At 48.0% G+C, this 14,739-nt stretch overlaps 1 protein-coding gene across 7 annotated transcripts in view; it reads left to right on the top strand.

The window, feature by feature from the left end:
• Window positions 1-14,739, top strand: part of PRDM16 (PR/SET domain 16) — a 291,081-nt gene that overhangs the window by 261,260 nt on the left and 15,082 nt on the right. For 6 of the 7 annotated variants that reach the window (XM_069874602.1, XM_069874604.1, XM_069874599.1 and 3 more), the window contains 6 exons: window positions 505-652; window positions 1,159-1,312; window positions 3,783-5,184; window positions 8,833-8,920; window positions 13,413-13,582; window positions 14,504-14,581. In XM_069874602.1, coding sequence (XP_069730703.1) covers window positions 505-652; window positions 1,159-1,312; window positions 3,783-5,184; window positions 8,833-8,920; window positions 13,413-13,582; window positions 14,504-14,581 — 2,040 coding nt within the window. The remainder of the gene's footprint in view (window positions 1-504; window positions 653-1,158; window positions 1,313-3,782; window positions 5,185-8,832; window positions 8,921-13,412; window positions 13,583-14,503; window positions 14,582-14,739) is intronic. The other variant, XM_069874600.1, reaches the window with a different exon arrangement.

Below are 14,739 nucleotides of genomic sequence, written 5' to 3'. Positions count from 1 at the left end.
TCAGCAGCACCAGCTCATATCTTGTCTTCCCCTGTGGGGATGCCATGGGAGTCTTGGTCACAAAGTGATCATTTTTCCCTGCAGGAACCTGCAGGGTCAGGTCTGGTTTTACCTTTCCTTTCTCCTGGACTCAGGTATTTAGTAAGAAACATCACGAAATGCAGCGACGTTTTGAGGCAGGATAGGACAGCTTCCATCAGTGAAATAAATGCCAAATCAAAAATGGTACCTGCGTGCCACTTCCCCCCTCCTGGTTGATGTGCTGCTCATCTCCTTTCGCAAAGGCTTTTCCAGCCACACTCTGGGGCAGCATTTGGTCCTGGAACCCCCACCCTGTTCCCTATCACCACCTCTCATCTTCTCTCTTGGTTTCAAACCCCCCGCCACGGGGCAGGCATTCGGTAACAGTAGATACCGTGACGGTGAGTGCGCGGCGGGCGCTCGGAGCCAGGCCCGGGCTGTGCCGTGCCTGCCGTGCCACCTCAGCCTGTCTCTCTTTCCCAGCCTGGAGCAGCACATGGTAATCCACACCGAGGAGAGGGAGTACAAGTGTGACCAGTGTCCCAAGGCTTTCAACTGGAAATCCAACCTGATTCGTCACCAAATGTCTCACGACAGTGGGAAACGGTTTGAATGTGAAAACTGCGTTAAGGTACGGTGTAGGACGTGGTGACTGCGGGCAGCTTTAACTGGGAGAGGATGCTGGGAGCTGGGGGAAGGGGTCCAGAGGATAGGTGACCCACGACAGAGCAGTTTGGAGGCCTGGACGTTGTGTGGAGCATGGTAACACCAGGAGAGCAGCAGGCTCAGCTGGCCCCGGCACATCAGCCTGGATACAGAGCTCAGACTTGCTCTGCTCGACTTCCCTTCAGCCTTTTCCCAGGTCTCAGAGTCTGCTGGGGTGGTGGGTGAGCATTGTGCAGGGCAAGAGTGGCTCAGCAAACACTGTGAGCATCACGCTTCCAACCGCGTGCCCGCAGCCTAGCAGGACACGCTCAGCCCTGCTTGGCTCGTTACGCCTGCAGTGGAGGTGAATATTCCACATTCTGAATGTCAGGAGCAGTGGTAACAAAAAATGGAAGAAATAGTCCAGCTTTTTGCATATATCTCTTCTCCCTACTAGTTTGTTCCCCTCCTTCAAGGCTTTTTCTCTTTCAGGTGTTTACCGACCCCAGCAACCTCCAGCGGCACATCCGTTCGCAGCACGTTGGCGCGCGAGCCCACGCCTGCCCGGACTGCGGCAAAACCTTTGCCACCTCGTCTGGCCTCAAACAGCACAAGCATATTCACAGTACTGTCAAACCTTTCATATGTAAGTTGTCACGGCCATCACGGCGCTCCGGCTTGCGCTATAATTGCACGTATCCTGCGGGGCCCCCCAGTTCTAGCTGTCCCTCTGTGAGCAGCCGCTGTAATTTTATAGGTCAGAGCACAAGATGAAATTCCGCAGCGATTTCTTGCCTTTTTCTTTTGCATGTGCCCTGTTTTTTTAGTAAACATTCATGGCAGTTTTTGACTTTCTTGACAAGTTAAAAGCTGAGTCTCTCAGCAGTCCTAGCGATGCTATTTTCTCATATCTTTTCTTTCTCTCGTCTTTTTTTCCCCTTAATAATTTTTGAGTGTTCACATCGGTGACATAAATAAATAGCTGACACAGCCTGATCGAAATGTTTTTCAGAGGTGCCTCAGACACCCCAGCCCTTGTAAAGAATTTGGAATAGGCACAGAGATGAGAAGGTTTTCTTTAGAGAGTTTTTGCTGTCTTCATTTTCTGCATGTTTCATCTGGATTATCAGAGAATAATAGAGAAGAATCCTGGGATCATTAAGGTTGGAAAAGACCTCTAAGCTCACCCAGTCCAACTGTCAGCCCAGCCCCACCGTGCCTGCTAAACCATGTCCCAAAGCACCATGTCCACATGTGTTTTTAGAGCAGTGAGGTGTCCCCTCAGCCTCTTCTCCAGCCCCAGGGCCCTTGGCCGCTCCCAGAACTCCTGTGCTCCAGCCCCTACAAATCCTTTTCTTTCCTTCTTTTTTCCTTCTTTTGTTTTTCTCTATATAATGCTTGGAAACCAGACAGATTGCAGATTAACGGTGCTCTTCATGTTGTCTCTTTAGTGGAATACTTCAACAAGAGTGTTTTCCCCTGTTCCTCTCATTTCTTGTCATGCTCAGGGTCGTGTGGTTTTTTAATTGACAAAGCACCTGTTGGATTTTGATAACGGTGCAGAATAGCGGGTTGTGTTACAAGAAAACTATTGAAACTTTAGGGACTGCTTCCTGACACTCTTCAGAAAGCGTAATTCTGGCACGGGACAGGATCTGTATTTGATTTCAAGCTTTGATGTTACGTCAGGGAAGCCTCTGAAGCCACTCCTGCCTATTTTTCCCTGTCGGTCTAATGCGAAGAGTGCAGGGGTATCCTGGGAGACTCGTTTCATTAGCGTGTTCTGAGATAATCAGATGGGTGTCAGCGGAGGAAGAAAAAACGGTCTTATTGCTCATTGTGATGCAATCCTTCATTGGATGACGGGCACATGAAAGAGATCATTTGAGTCTCATAGCATTGCTGCAGCGAGATGAATGATTTCTTCTCATAATCTCCTCACTCTCACCTCATCAGAATTAGGGAGTTGTCAGTCTAGATCAGTGTGTGAAACAACCTGCGACTGATTCCGCCTCGCTCAGATGTGCCAGGCAGAGTCACAAGGATGAATATGGGATCCATTAGCAGCTTCGGGGGAGCTGGGAGGCCGGATTCAACGGGGAGTTTTTCCTTCCTGTTCAATGGAACTGATGTAAATCCTAAAGATACAGGAAAAAAAAACAGGGAAAGTCATGCCTGTGTGTACCTATCAGTGCAGGCTGGGAGGGAGGAAGGACAGCTTCGTCACTGAGTGGGGACACTGAGCGTCAGGAGAGTGAGGATTTGGGTCTTTGCCTGCCCAGCTCCGAACAATATGCTTTCCCCCTCTTTGTCTCAGTTTCCATGTTTACGGAATGGCGATAACAGCGGTTCTCCGGTGAAAGAAGTGTGTTAATTCACTGAATTTAGAATTTATTCCTATGTTGAAAGAGGCATCAGATAATAAGTTAAAGTTCTTTAGTCCATAGAAAAGCTTGTGTGGGATTTTTTTCTTCCTTTGCCCTGTTCCTTCCTCACCAGCAAAGTCTGTAGGTGAAAGAGGTCATAAAAATTCATGTTTTGAAAGCTCAGCATTTACAGGTCATTAAAGAAAACGCTGATGTAAACGCCTAGCGTTGCTAGGGTGTCCCATGCTTTAATGAATACAAGATCTCACCCCACTTCAAGCTGCAGACCTGACTGGCAAAGGATTTATAGAAAATCCCAATGGAGTTGTTACTTAATGGCATTAAGAAAAGAGAAGGTTTGATTAAATGAGGCAAAGTTCTTCAGCCTTCAGTGTTTCCTGCCATGCCAGGACTACAGGGAAAGCAGAGCAACAAATATAAATAGATATCATCATTAAAATGCGTTATTATCTGTATTGAAAATTCCAAAAGATGGAGTAGAGCATGAAAGGTGTGCCAAAAGCTATGTTGGGAAGCTTTAGTAGGAGGAATGTGGAGCCAGGTTTCTAGAAATCCAGCCCAACATAGAGCTGTAGCCTCCTTTTTACCCCTTTTCTCCTATTTTTAGTGCAAGGGGATTCTGGGGCAGGGTGGAAGGGTTGGGGACGCTGATGAAGCTCCTAATGAACTCCCTGCTGTGTGCTGTTAATTTCATATTGCTTTTGTTGTTGGCTTCTGTTGATGCTTTAGGTGAGGTCTGTCACAAATCCTACACGCAGTTCTCCAACCTCTGCCGCCACAAGCGGATGCACGCGGACTGTCGCACCCAGATCAAATGCAAGGACTGCGGCCAGATGTTCAGCACTACCTCTTCCCTCAACAAACACCGGCGCTTCTGCGAGGGCAAGAACCATTACAACCCAGGAGGGATTTTTGCCCCTGGCCTACCCCTAACGCCCACGTCCATGATGGACAAGACCAAGCCCTCTCCTAACCTCAATCATGCCAGCCTGGGATTTAATGATTATTTCCCATCCCGCCCACACCCGGGCGGTCTTCCGTTCTCTCCTGCCCCCCCGGCATTTCCCACCCTCACTCCAGGATTCCCAGGGATTTTCCCACCGTCTCTATACCCCAGGCCCCCCTTGTTGCCACCCACACAACTGCTCAAAAGCCCCCTCAACCACACGCAGGACGCCAAGCTTCCAAGCCCCCTGGGGAACCCAGCCCTTCCTCTGATCTCTGCGGTGAGCAACAGCAACCAGGCTGCTTCAGGGGAGGAGAAATGTGAAAGCAGCCTGGAAAACTCCTACCTGGAGAAGCTAAAAGCCAGGAACAGTGACATGTCCGATGGCAGTGACTTTGAGGATGTCAACACAACCACAGGCACGGATCTGGACACCACTACTGGCACCGGTTCTGACCTGGACAGTGATGCAGAGAGTGACAGGGACAAAACGAAAGATAAGAGCAAACAGACTGAGAGCAAGCCAGATTTTGTCAGCAGCTCTGTGTCTGCAAGTTCCACTAACAACGCGAGTGAGATCCCGCTCTTCTATTCTCAGCATTCCTTCTTTCCTCCCCCCGAGGAGCACCTGCTCCCTACCACGGGAGCAGCCAATGACTCTATTAAAGCCATCGCCTCCATCGCAGAGAAATATTTTGGGCCTGGCTTTATGGGGATGCAGGAGAAAAAGATGGGTTCGCTCCCATATCATTCCATGTTCCCTTTTCAGTTCCTCCCTAATTTCCCCCATTCACTCTATCCTTTTACGGAGCGGACCCTCAATCACAACTTGCTGGTCAAGGCAGAACCAAAGTCACCCAGGGACCTCCACAAAGTCGGCAGCACCAGCTCCGAGTCGCCCTTCGATCTCACCACAAAGCCAAAAGAGATTAAGCCAATCTTGCCGCCACCTAAGGTCCTGCCAGCCCCAACCTCAGGGGAAGAACAGCCACTGGATCTGAGCATTGGCAACCGCATCCGAGCCAGCCAGAACGGAGGGAGAGAGCCAAGGAAAAACCACATTTATGGGGAAAGGAAGCTAATGGCAAGTGAAGTCTTACCCAAGATTTCCCAGTCACAACTGCCTCAGCAGCCGTCCCTGCATTACGCTAAGCCATCGCCCTTTTTCATGGACCCCATCTACAGGTATTAACATACCCTGCCTTAAATGTTTCCTCTAATGAGCTGCTGTTATAGCTGACATCAAAACTTCAAGCAGGTCGGGATGTGGGTTGTTTAGAAAGAGCAGTGATGCTCTGCTCCAGTTGGTTGTGCTCCTCTCTCCATTGCCTCAGCGTGCTGAGTTTTCTGAATCAAAAGGGCTGAAAGGAGTGCTCGTAATCAATATGGGTAAAGAACACATCCTTGTTTTGATAAAGAAGAATCTTGACCTATTTCAGGACTCTCCCATGAGCCAATGCTAAGATGGCACTTCTGCTGGGGAACTTCCAGAGGTTTGATTCGATAAGAATGCAGAGTTCAGATGCCTTGGAGCTCAGGCTCTCATGGCTTGGGAATGAGTCAGGAGCCCTGGGAGCCTGGAAATGCAGCTCTCCCACTGACTGACTTGATGGCTTTTGTGAGCCACTTCACCTTTCTTCCTTCCTACCCTCCTTTTTCTTTCTAATTCCTGTTTGTAGAGTTTTTCAGTTCAGAAGAACTGTTGGTGGGGACCCAGGCTTTTCAAACCAAGTCTGGAATAGTGTGTAATATGTAACATGGTGGTGTATTATTATCTGCATCTCTCCCAGATACATTTCTTGCAGACTGACCTTTCTTAGACGATAGCAGGGCTTTTCTAGTTTCCCTTGGAACTGATGGGTTTTGAGAAACGCCCAGTTCTTCTCTCATGCCTAGAATAAGCTGAACACGGAGCAGACTGGATAAAGTTATCCAAATGCCAGTTAAACTTCCAGAAGGAATGAATCCAGAAGATGATGTGTGGTGAGGACTTGAGTCTTTGTTGGTTTAGAGCTTTTTATAAAACCTTGTTTCTAAAGGAAAACTATCTCAAGGTTTAGGGTGAGGGTACCAGTAAGTTCGTGTATGACCCACCCAGGCACTGGTGCCGCTGAGGGTGAGCTGTGTTTGTCATGTAGCAAATACCGTTTGCTTGGTTTTTAGCAAAGTCCAGTGAAAAGAGATCTCCTGAACAAGTTTTGTTTGAATTTTGACATGGCTTTAGGACAGGATGCTTCATAACATCCATTCTGGTCCACAGGTTTGGCCCCTGGATTCAGGGTCTCATTGAGCAGCCAATTCCTGGGAGGGAATGGTTTGTTCTTGTGTTATTGAGCTAACTGTGAGCGGTGAGCTGCGGGGTGAGCCTAGCCGTGACCCAGCCTGCTGGAAAGCGCGTGGATCTGTCCCGTTTTCCTAGCGCTGGAAGGACCCCCGGGCACCGCAGAGCGATTCTGTCAGCGCTGGGATGGTTCTCTTGTGCATTCGAAGGATTGAGAACAACAGCGGGCAGCGTGGGCTCCGCTGCCGGGGGAAAGGCAGGACGGGAGAGCAGCACCCACGTCGCTGCCTCGCCGCTGCGGTGTGGCTGATAACTGTGGGAAAAAATGATGTCAATGTCTAGGCAGGCCAAAGAACTGTCAGCTGAGCTGAGGATTAGCGAGCCCTCGGTGCTTGTGTCTCTCGCTTTGCCAGCGCTCTCAGGGTCGGTGCTGCGCCGCTCACTTACACGTTCGCCGTCTGCGATGGAAACGGCTACGTCACAGCCCGGGACATTAATGGGACCCACTGTGGTCATCTCCTCCTGGGAAAATAAGGAATGATGTAAATAGTCCTGCATTTATTTTTGTAGACAGTACTCCTGGAGAAAAAAAAAAAAAAAAAAAGAAGTAAATAAATGGAATGGAAAGGGAAAAGCTTGGAGTTCGCTTTGGATCCTGCCACCTCTGGGCATTCTCAGTCGGAATGCTAAAATAGCAGGGTTTGGAAAAACCATTGCCAATTAAAATAGCAGCCTCGGGAAAACTGTAAAGGTCCAGAAGACAGATAGAAGTGAAGGATGAGGGCATCGTTCATTGCATTCCAGGGGACGCGTGTAGTTTTAGTAATATATTAAAATAGAAAGCCAGCGACGGAGCTGTTTGCGAATCAGACTCCTGACGTAATGAGCCGAACAGCAGAGCTTCCAAGTCCCGGCTTTAAAAATATGGAACTATTTTGTGTCTAAACTTCTCTTTATCAGACTCTCGCACATCATTTGGCTCCTTCATTTTTCTCCCAAAGGCCACTTAAATCCCTGACATTTTCTCCTGGTGATATAATTTAATGCAGCCAGACAGCCTGAAATCAGCACAGTTTTTAGCTCAGCCTTGTTAAGGTAACGTTCTCAGGCACTGAGCTGAAAAGATCGGCTTAATCCTCCGGGTGCTGCGGAATTCGGCTCTGACGAGGACATTTGTGCGTGTGTTGTGCTCCCGTTGCCTGACGCAGGGAGAGGGTGAAGCTGCGCGAGATGCTGTCGCTTCCCTGAGGCTTCAGGTTCTGATGCCAGGGTGCAGAGGGCATTCCCTGGGCATCCGAGTGGGCTTTGGTCACCTTCCCTGGTCAGGAGCTCTCGCTGCTCTATATGGGTCAGGGAGAAACTTCATACTTGTTGTTTTATAGATTAATGTTTTTCTGAGAACTCAACACCCGTGAAAACACTAACCTTCCAAAGCCTGGGAATTGTGACTGCATTTCCAATCCAGTTCTTCTCTTTCCTCCTACCTAAGAAAAATTAAATGCAGATTAAGTACAGTTCGCTAAATAGCACTGCATGACTCTTCTTTTAAACTCTTTGGTAATTTGATCCACACACCAATCACCTAAACTGCAGCAAAATAATTTGCTCTCATTTATGCTGGACTAATGTAGTTAAAATTACTCTTACTATTGAGTTTCTGCTGGTTTAGCTGAGCTGGACGCTATTCCAGTCATTTAAAGATGCAGCTGCAATTATTGGAGTGACTTTCCTAACACTTTTTTCCCATAGAGGACATTTCAGTTTCTCTTTTTGGGTGACTCCACACCATGTTTCCCTGCAAGTGGAGTCTTTGATGAAAGCAAAGCCAATATTTTCAGAAACAGGAGTCTGGCTCTAGGATCAGTTCTGCATAGGACGGTGCTTAAGCCTGGAATATTTGAATGGACTAAAGTGACATCAGAAGAACCCGGGCTCCTAAGTCACTGCAGAAATCTCCCACCAGTTCCCAACTTTTTAAGTTCTCCACGTATGTTTGCCAAATAAACTCAGTGCATATTATATCTCAGCTGCAGGGGGGGAAATAAATATGAAACACCTAGTGATTTCAGCGCGCTTGAGGCTGTAAAGCCCAGCCCGGTGTTAACTCGTAAGATAAAGACCAACTCTCAAAGACAATTTTTTTCCATGCAGCGGCTGCCCGCCGCAGATACCAAAGCTTCTCCCACTTAAACATCACTTTTGTTGTCCATGTAATTTTTTTCATGACATATCACAACAGCAGAGACTTATGAACCAGGACAGCAGAGGCATTATTTCTCACACAGAAAGATCAGAATGTTTTCTTAGTCATCAGTCTGATGGCTAAAATAATATTGCCCAAAGGAGGAGCTCCAGTTTCATATCACTTCCAGTGCTTTTTGTGGGGCAACATGGGTTGTAGTTTGTAGTATCCAGTAGAAGGGGAAGAAAGATGTTTCTGTCAACAGGAGAATAGCCTCATACCTAGAATTAAACAGCTCTGCAAGTAGTTTGGCTGTTTCTTTGCTGCCTGCAGCCCTGTGAGGTATGTAACCCTCTGTGTTGTTGTCCAGCAGGGTGGAGAAGCGGAAGGTGACGGACCCTGTGGGTGCCCTAAAGGAGAAGTACCTGAGACCCTCCCCGCTGCTTTTTCACCCCCAGGTAAAAGCAGAGAAGTTGTTCATGTGGTGTTGATTGAATGCCAGGAAGTCTGAGAAGGACTTGGTACAACCGGGCTGCTGGGATCAGACTGCTGCTTTCCACCAGTTATTTTCAAACACTTTTAATTTCATACCAGGTCTGAGGGTGATGGTAGCTGTGCCTTGCTCTCTTTCACATTAACAGGACAGGGATGAGGTCTGGACAGCTCGTACGGGCTGCCAGACTCCCCTTTCACGTGCCAGAGTGCCTATAGGATTTTCCTGTTGTGGGAACACTTGGTGCAGTTGTTTGCAGTGGGCCAAAGTGGAGAAAGATCCTCCAGCATCCAAGCAGTACCATTTTATACCTGCCTGGTGTTCCTTCACACCTTCCAGAAAGCCTGGAAGGGCCAGGCAGTGCAGAATCACTCAGCTCTGCCTGATCCAGGAGGGGATGGCTCACTTTGTGTAAAGTTCTGTACAGAACTTGCATTCCCTTCTTCCTGTACTGTGTTCTCATCTCTGTTCTACTGACAGCTCGTGGATATTTGCTCCCTCTGTATCTCCGTCAGGTCTGAGTCGTTGCGGAGCGATGGGAAGCGCTGCTGGACAGATTTCCCATTTGTCAGTGGCTGGGAATGGCAGCCTGGGCCTGTAACGCAGTGTTTGAAAGGCACAAGCTGAGTCCAGTGCAGCAAAGACTGTTCACAAGAATCAACCCTGGTTTACAAACCCCCTTATCTTATAAACTCTCCAGCAAGCCGTGTTGCTCTTTGCCTTTAGGATTCCTTGCTCTGTAAGGAGATTCCTTGCCCAGCATCCTCTCCAGTGGGACGGTCCCCAGCTATCCTCCTCTCTCCTGCCGTGACCACACACCGGGAGCTGAGCTCTGTGGTCATTATTGTGCTCTCCTTTATATTCACAGGCATTGTTCTCCTCTGATAGTGTTTCCCACCTTAGATAAATAACTTGCAGGTTTGTGAAAGCTGGATCCTGGTTGCTTTCACAGCTAAACTTAGTTCCCTCATTGTTTTGCATCAGCCTCAGAGTTTGGTTAATAACTTCCCCCGATTTTTCCTTCATACAGGCTGGATAATGGTGACAGGCTGGCCAGGAACATCCTGTGTTTGTGTGAGTTAGAATAGTGGGGATATCTGCCTGTAAAGAATCTGATAGCAGGGAGGAGCTAGTGTGGCAAAGCAACCCAACAAGACGATGAGAAACGTCCAGACCCTGAGTAGGAGCAAGCATTGGGTGGAAGGTTGTTAACATTGTTCCTGAAATCCTGACCACGTCCTCTTCCCATGGCAATGAAAAGATGTGGAAGGTCTGGTTATCTCTAATGGCTTATCACGCAGAATAGCCTCAAATTTACAATCACTTGAGCCTGGAACTTCCTGGTAACTAATTTTTAATAGAGCGGGTTGTTGCGTAAAGATCACTTGGTCTCAAGAGTTGCTGTTCCCATGGTGTGTAATCAATCAGTTATTTCAACTACTCATGGTGAACAAAGACAGGTCATTTGTCTCGTGAGACCCCACTTGGAGTACTGTGTCCAGTTCTGTAATCTCCGACATAAAATGGATATAGAACTGTTGGAACAGGTCCAGAGGAGGCCACAAAGATGATCCAGGGGCTGGAGCCCCTCTGCTATGAGGAGAGACTGAGAAAGCTGGCATTGTTCAGCCTGGAGAAGAGAAGGCTCCTGGGAGAACTTAGAGCAGCTTCCAGTGCAGAAAGGGGCTCCAGGAAAGCTGAGAAGGGACTTTTTACAAGGGTCTGCAGGGATAGAACAAGGGGGAATGGCTTTTAATTGGAAAGGGGAAGATTTAGATTAGATTTAGGAATAAATTCTTCATGATGAGAGTGGGGAGGCCCTGGCCCAGGTTGCCCAGAGCAGTGGTGGCTGCCCCATCCCTGGAGGGGTTCAAGGCCAGGTTGGATGGGGCTTGGAGCAACCTGATCCCATGGGAGGTGTCCCTGCCCATGGCAAGGGTGGAATTAGATGGGCTTTGAGGTCCTTTCCACCCTAAACCATTCCGTGATTCTATGATTTGTTCAGGAACACGTGAGATTTTCCTACCAGATCCCCATCCAATACTATCCTGTACTCAATTATCCTAAAGGTCTTTTCCAGTCTAAATGATTCTGTGAAATCGTATTTTCAGGGGCTCCTGCGTCTCTCTCCTTGTCCCAGCATCCATACACCACGTCAATTGGAGGCAGCTCAACAAGTGCTTCACTCTGATCTCAGCCTTTTCTTCTGGGAACAACTCCCCAGCTCCCATAGAGGGCCCTGAGTGGGATATGATTAAGCCAAAAGATGTGATAAACGACTGAGCATTTGGAAGATGATTTCTGTCTCAAAATGAATTGCAGACCACTTTTATTCCTTAGCCAGTCTAACAGGAGTTTCTCTGCGGCCATGGGAGTTATTCTCACATTGTCTATTTTAAATGAAACTCTGGACAACATAAATAAATGGTGTAACTTTTTGATAACTTAATGGAAAACCTTTTCTCACCTGTTAAGTTTTCTTTTCTTCTCCCTTTCTTTTCTATTATAACCAGGCAATTGTTCCCTAAATAGCAAAGTGCCTTTGCCACTGGAGAGGCTGTGGCCGGTGTTTAGAATTTTAAAATAAGCCTAAGGCTATGAAGCCAGCAAACATCTCTGACTAAGTGCCTGAGGAACAGGGCACAACAAAAGATAGCTCCAGGTACTCCGGCAAAGGGCTGAGTGGCAGAGCTCTGAGAGATCCAGATAGCATTTTAACGTGATGGTTTTGTTACATGACTGGCAGCTGGGGCAGAGCTTTCGCTGTAAATGATCAAGTAACCTTTTCAAGTGGCGGGCGCTAAGTATTACTTACTATTTATCATGGGCTGGGAGCCTCCAACTAAGGGCCCGTGGATCTATTATAGAGAAATGGGTTTTACTACTCCTCTTTTTTACAGCTTATGAATGGCTGTCAGCCTTCCACAATATATTCTTCGGTGATTAAGACAACTTTTTTTTATAGTCATACATTTTAAACAATATCTTGGCTCTCTTCCCCCCAGCTCGGGCCCAGTTTAATAAAGTGTAAACGTGCCAAAGGTCAGCCCTTCCTGTACAATAGAGCATCCAGTTCTGATCTATGGCTTCCTCCTGCCTTCCGCTTGCTCGCCGTCCCCTGCGCCCGCGCTCCCCTCAGGCTCCCGTCTGTCCTGGTGAAGTCATCTGCAGCAAGGAGGCAGCTTTATTGCTGCCTTGTTTGTTTTGTCCAGGTTTTCTGCTTGGTATCTTGAAAGCGCTCTCAAGAGTGCATAAAACTGAATGTTGGAGTTGTCAGCAGAGTGCTCCGAGCTGCCTTTCTCTCTTGGATTCGGGTTGCCTGGTTTACTCTAGTGAAAGTTAAAGTGCTTTTCTTTAGGTAGGGTTTTTATCCTATTTTTTGCACACAGGCTGACTGTTTTCTTTCCTATTTTGCTTTCCCCTACTCCTGTATCTCCAGGTTTTTCCCATTCTCCCTCTTTCTGGCATGGTATTTAATGCACTGTTCATGTGAATACAAACTAAAGCTGGTAAGGCACCCAGAAACGTTTTAGTCAGTGTTGGATCTCTAGGCCTGCGTGCCTGCTGCTCCCATCCAACCAGGCTCTCGGTGTGTAGGTCGTGGTCCTCCTCACCACTCACACAGAGCATTTTGTCTGGAATTCCCTTTCACTCCAGGAAGCTCAGCCATCTCCCACCCATCTTTCCATCACCTCTCCCGACTTCTGAACCTTTCTTACATATAATAAACACGTTGGCCTCTTTGCTAGGCAAACTCTCTGTGGAGCCACTCCATCCTGAGTCTGATCTTAACTCCTTCTCTTCGCCAGCTGCTCCCTCCTCACCCTCCAGCTTCAGTCACGCATTCCCCCATGCTCCCTCCCGCTCCATTTAGCCAGGACTCTTCTGCCTCCTGCACAAAACTCCTCTGTCCTCTCTAACCTGGGGCTCTTTGCCCACTTGTGGCTCGCTACTGCTGTCCCTCCAAGCCCCTGTGAGACCAACGGATGCTGGATGAGAAATTAAACCTTGCTTCCCAAGGCTTTAAGTTCCAGAGGAGGGTTTGAGTGATGAGTTCTACATCCAGCAGCTGAGTGCAGTGTCTAATTTCAACGTCACACCTATGAAAGGGAAGCCAGGCATATTCTGAGGTAAATTTTAATCTGAAATAGTGAAAGTAAGCCCATGCATATTGCAGAAGGTAAACAAATGCCCAACTTCTGAGATCAAATGCTTACTGCATGGCTTTGCTAATTGTATCTTTCCTCATTTCTCTGAGCCCGGTATGCTCCTTCTCTTTTTCCTGGCTGGATTTGGTGTTTCCATCTCACGCTGTGCAGCTCTAGCTTCTGCGAGTCAGAGCAAGTATCAGCAGTGGGCTTTGACCAAGATATTAGTCCTAAAAGACATGTTTTATGCATCAGATATCATTCTTCCTGTGGATTTCTATGACATGAGGTCTTGCCTTGTACTCGCAGATGTCAGCCATAGAAACGATGACAGAGAAACTGGAGAGCTTTGCAGCCATGAAGGCAGATACCGGCACGTCCCTGCAGCCCCTTCCGCATCACCCCTTCAACTTCCGATCGCCGCCCCCCACGCTCTCCGATCCCATCCTGCGCAAGGGCAAGGAGCGTTACACCTGCAGGTAAGGGCCGGGCGCCCCGCGGGAGCAAGACCTGACCCCGGCTTGTTGGGAACGTCACCCCAGACACCAGCAAGCAAGAGAGCAGCTTCACACGGGCATCTGCATGTGCAGGGGTGGGAGAGAAAACAAGAAGCAGCAGAATTAGAACAGAGCATTCTGATGACTAATTCTCTCTGAAATAGCTTGTTTTGTCTGGTAGAAAGTCAGCATCTTCTATTTTCTTTGTAATTTTGAATAACCTTGAGAGCAGATCTGGAGAGTCTCAAGCAAACAGAATTCTCCAAGCCAAGTTCCTCGCGTGTGGTAGCAAATGCCACAGTTTGCAGTGCGAGTGCGATCTCAGCTATGTCCAATCTCTGCTATGCGAAATAACACAGCTTAAAAACTACCATGCATTAAACTGCTCTTCAAACAGAGTTGTATCCACAGAAATACCTAGGTATCCACTGCAGCTCTAAGAGCTCATATCAGAGCAGATCACTGGGGTATAGAAACCTGCTTCTGCTGATGTAGCTTTACCTGCAGCTCCTAGAGGTTCTTGTGGTGGCTCCCACTGTGGTTTTCTTGTGTGCAGTAAGCGGGCACGTATTTTGTTTGATGCCTCTCTTGAAGCCCTTAAGTCAGCATTTGGGCCTGAAGTGGATGCTCTTAGAGGGCTTTTTCTTCTTCCTGCCCATCTCAAGGATGCAGCACGATGGATGGTTGTTCTGTTTCTCTGATGGAAATGGGTTACACCAGAATCTCACCACTGTGAACCCCATTACTCTGGGGGGATGCCACTCTGATAGCTCCTCCCTCAGTAGGTAGAATGACTGGTGCATAAAGGGATCTTGTGGTTTGGGGGGCAGTATCAGGCGAGTGAGGTGGATGGTAGCAGCGATGATCCACGCAGTGATGGTTCCTTTGCCTTTCGCTGTCCAGGTACTGTGGTAAGATCTTCCCGCGCTCAGCAAACCTGACAAGGCATCTGCGGACACACACTGGAGAGCAGCCCTACAGGTGATGTTGTCCCCCACATAAAACCCCTTTCCCAACACGCTCCTCATTCACCACTGCGTTGTTTTTTTCTCCTTTCTGTAAAGCTGTGCCAACATCATCCCACAGTCCTGTAGCATTGCATATAATGATTCATGGGATTGTATATTATGTGTACCAGC

This window comes from Phaenicophaeus curvirostris, chromosome 22 (assembly GCF_032191515.1).
Source record: "Phaenicophaeus curvirostris isolate KB17595 chromosome 22, BPBGC_Pcur_1.0, whole genome shotgun sequence".
Lineage (NCBI taxonomy): Eukaryota > Metazoa > Chordata > Aves > Cuculiformes > Cuculidae > Phaenicophaeus > Phaenicophaeus curvirostris.
This window is presented reverse-complemented; position numbering and strand designations above follow the sequence as displayed.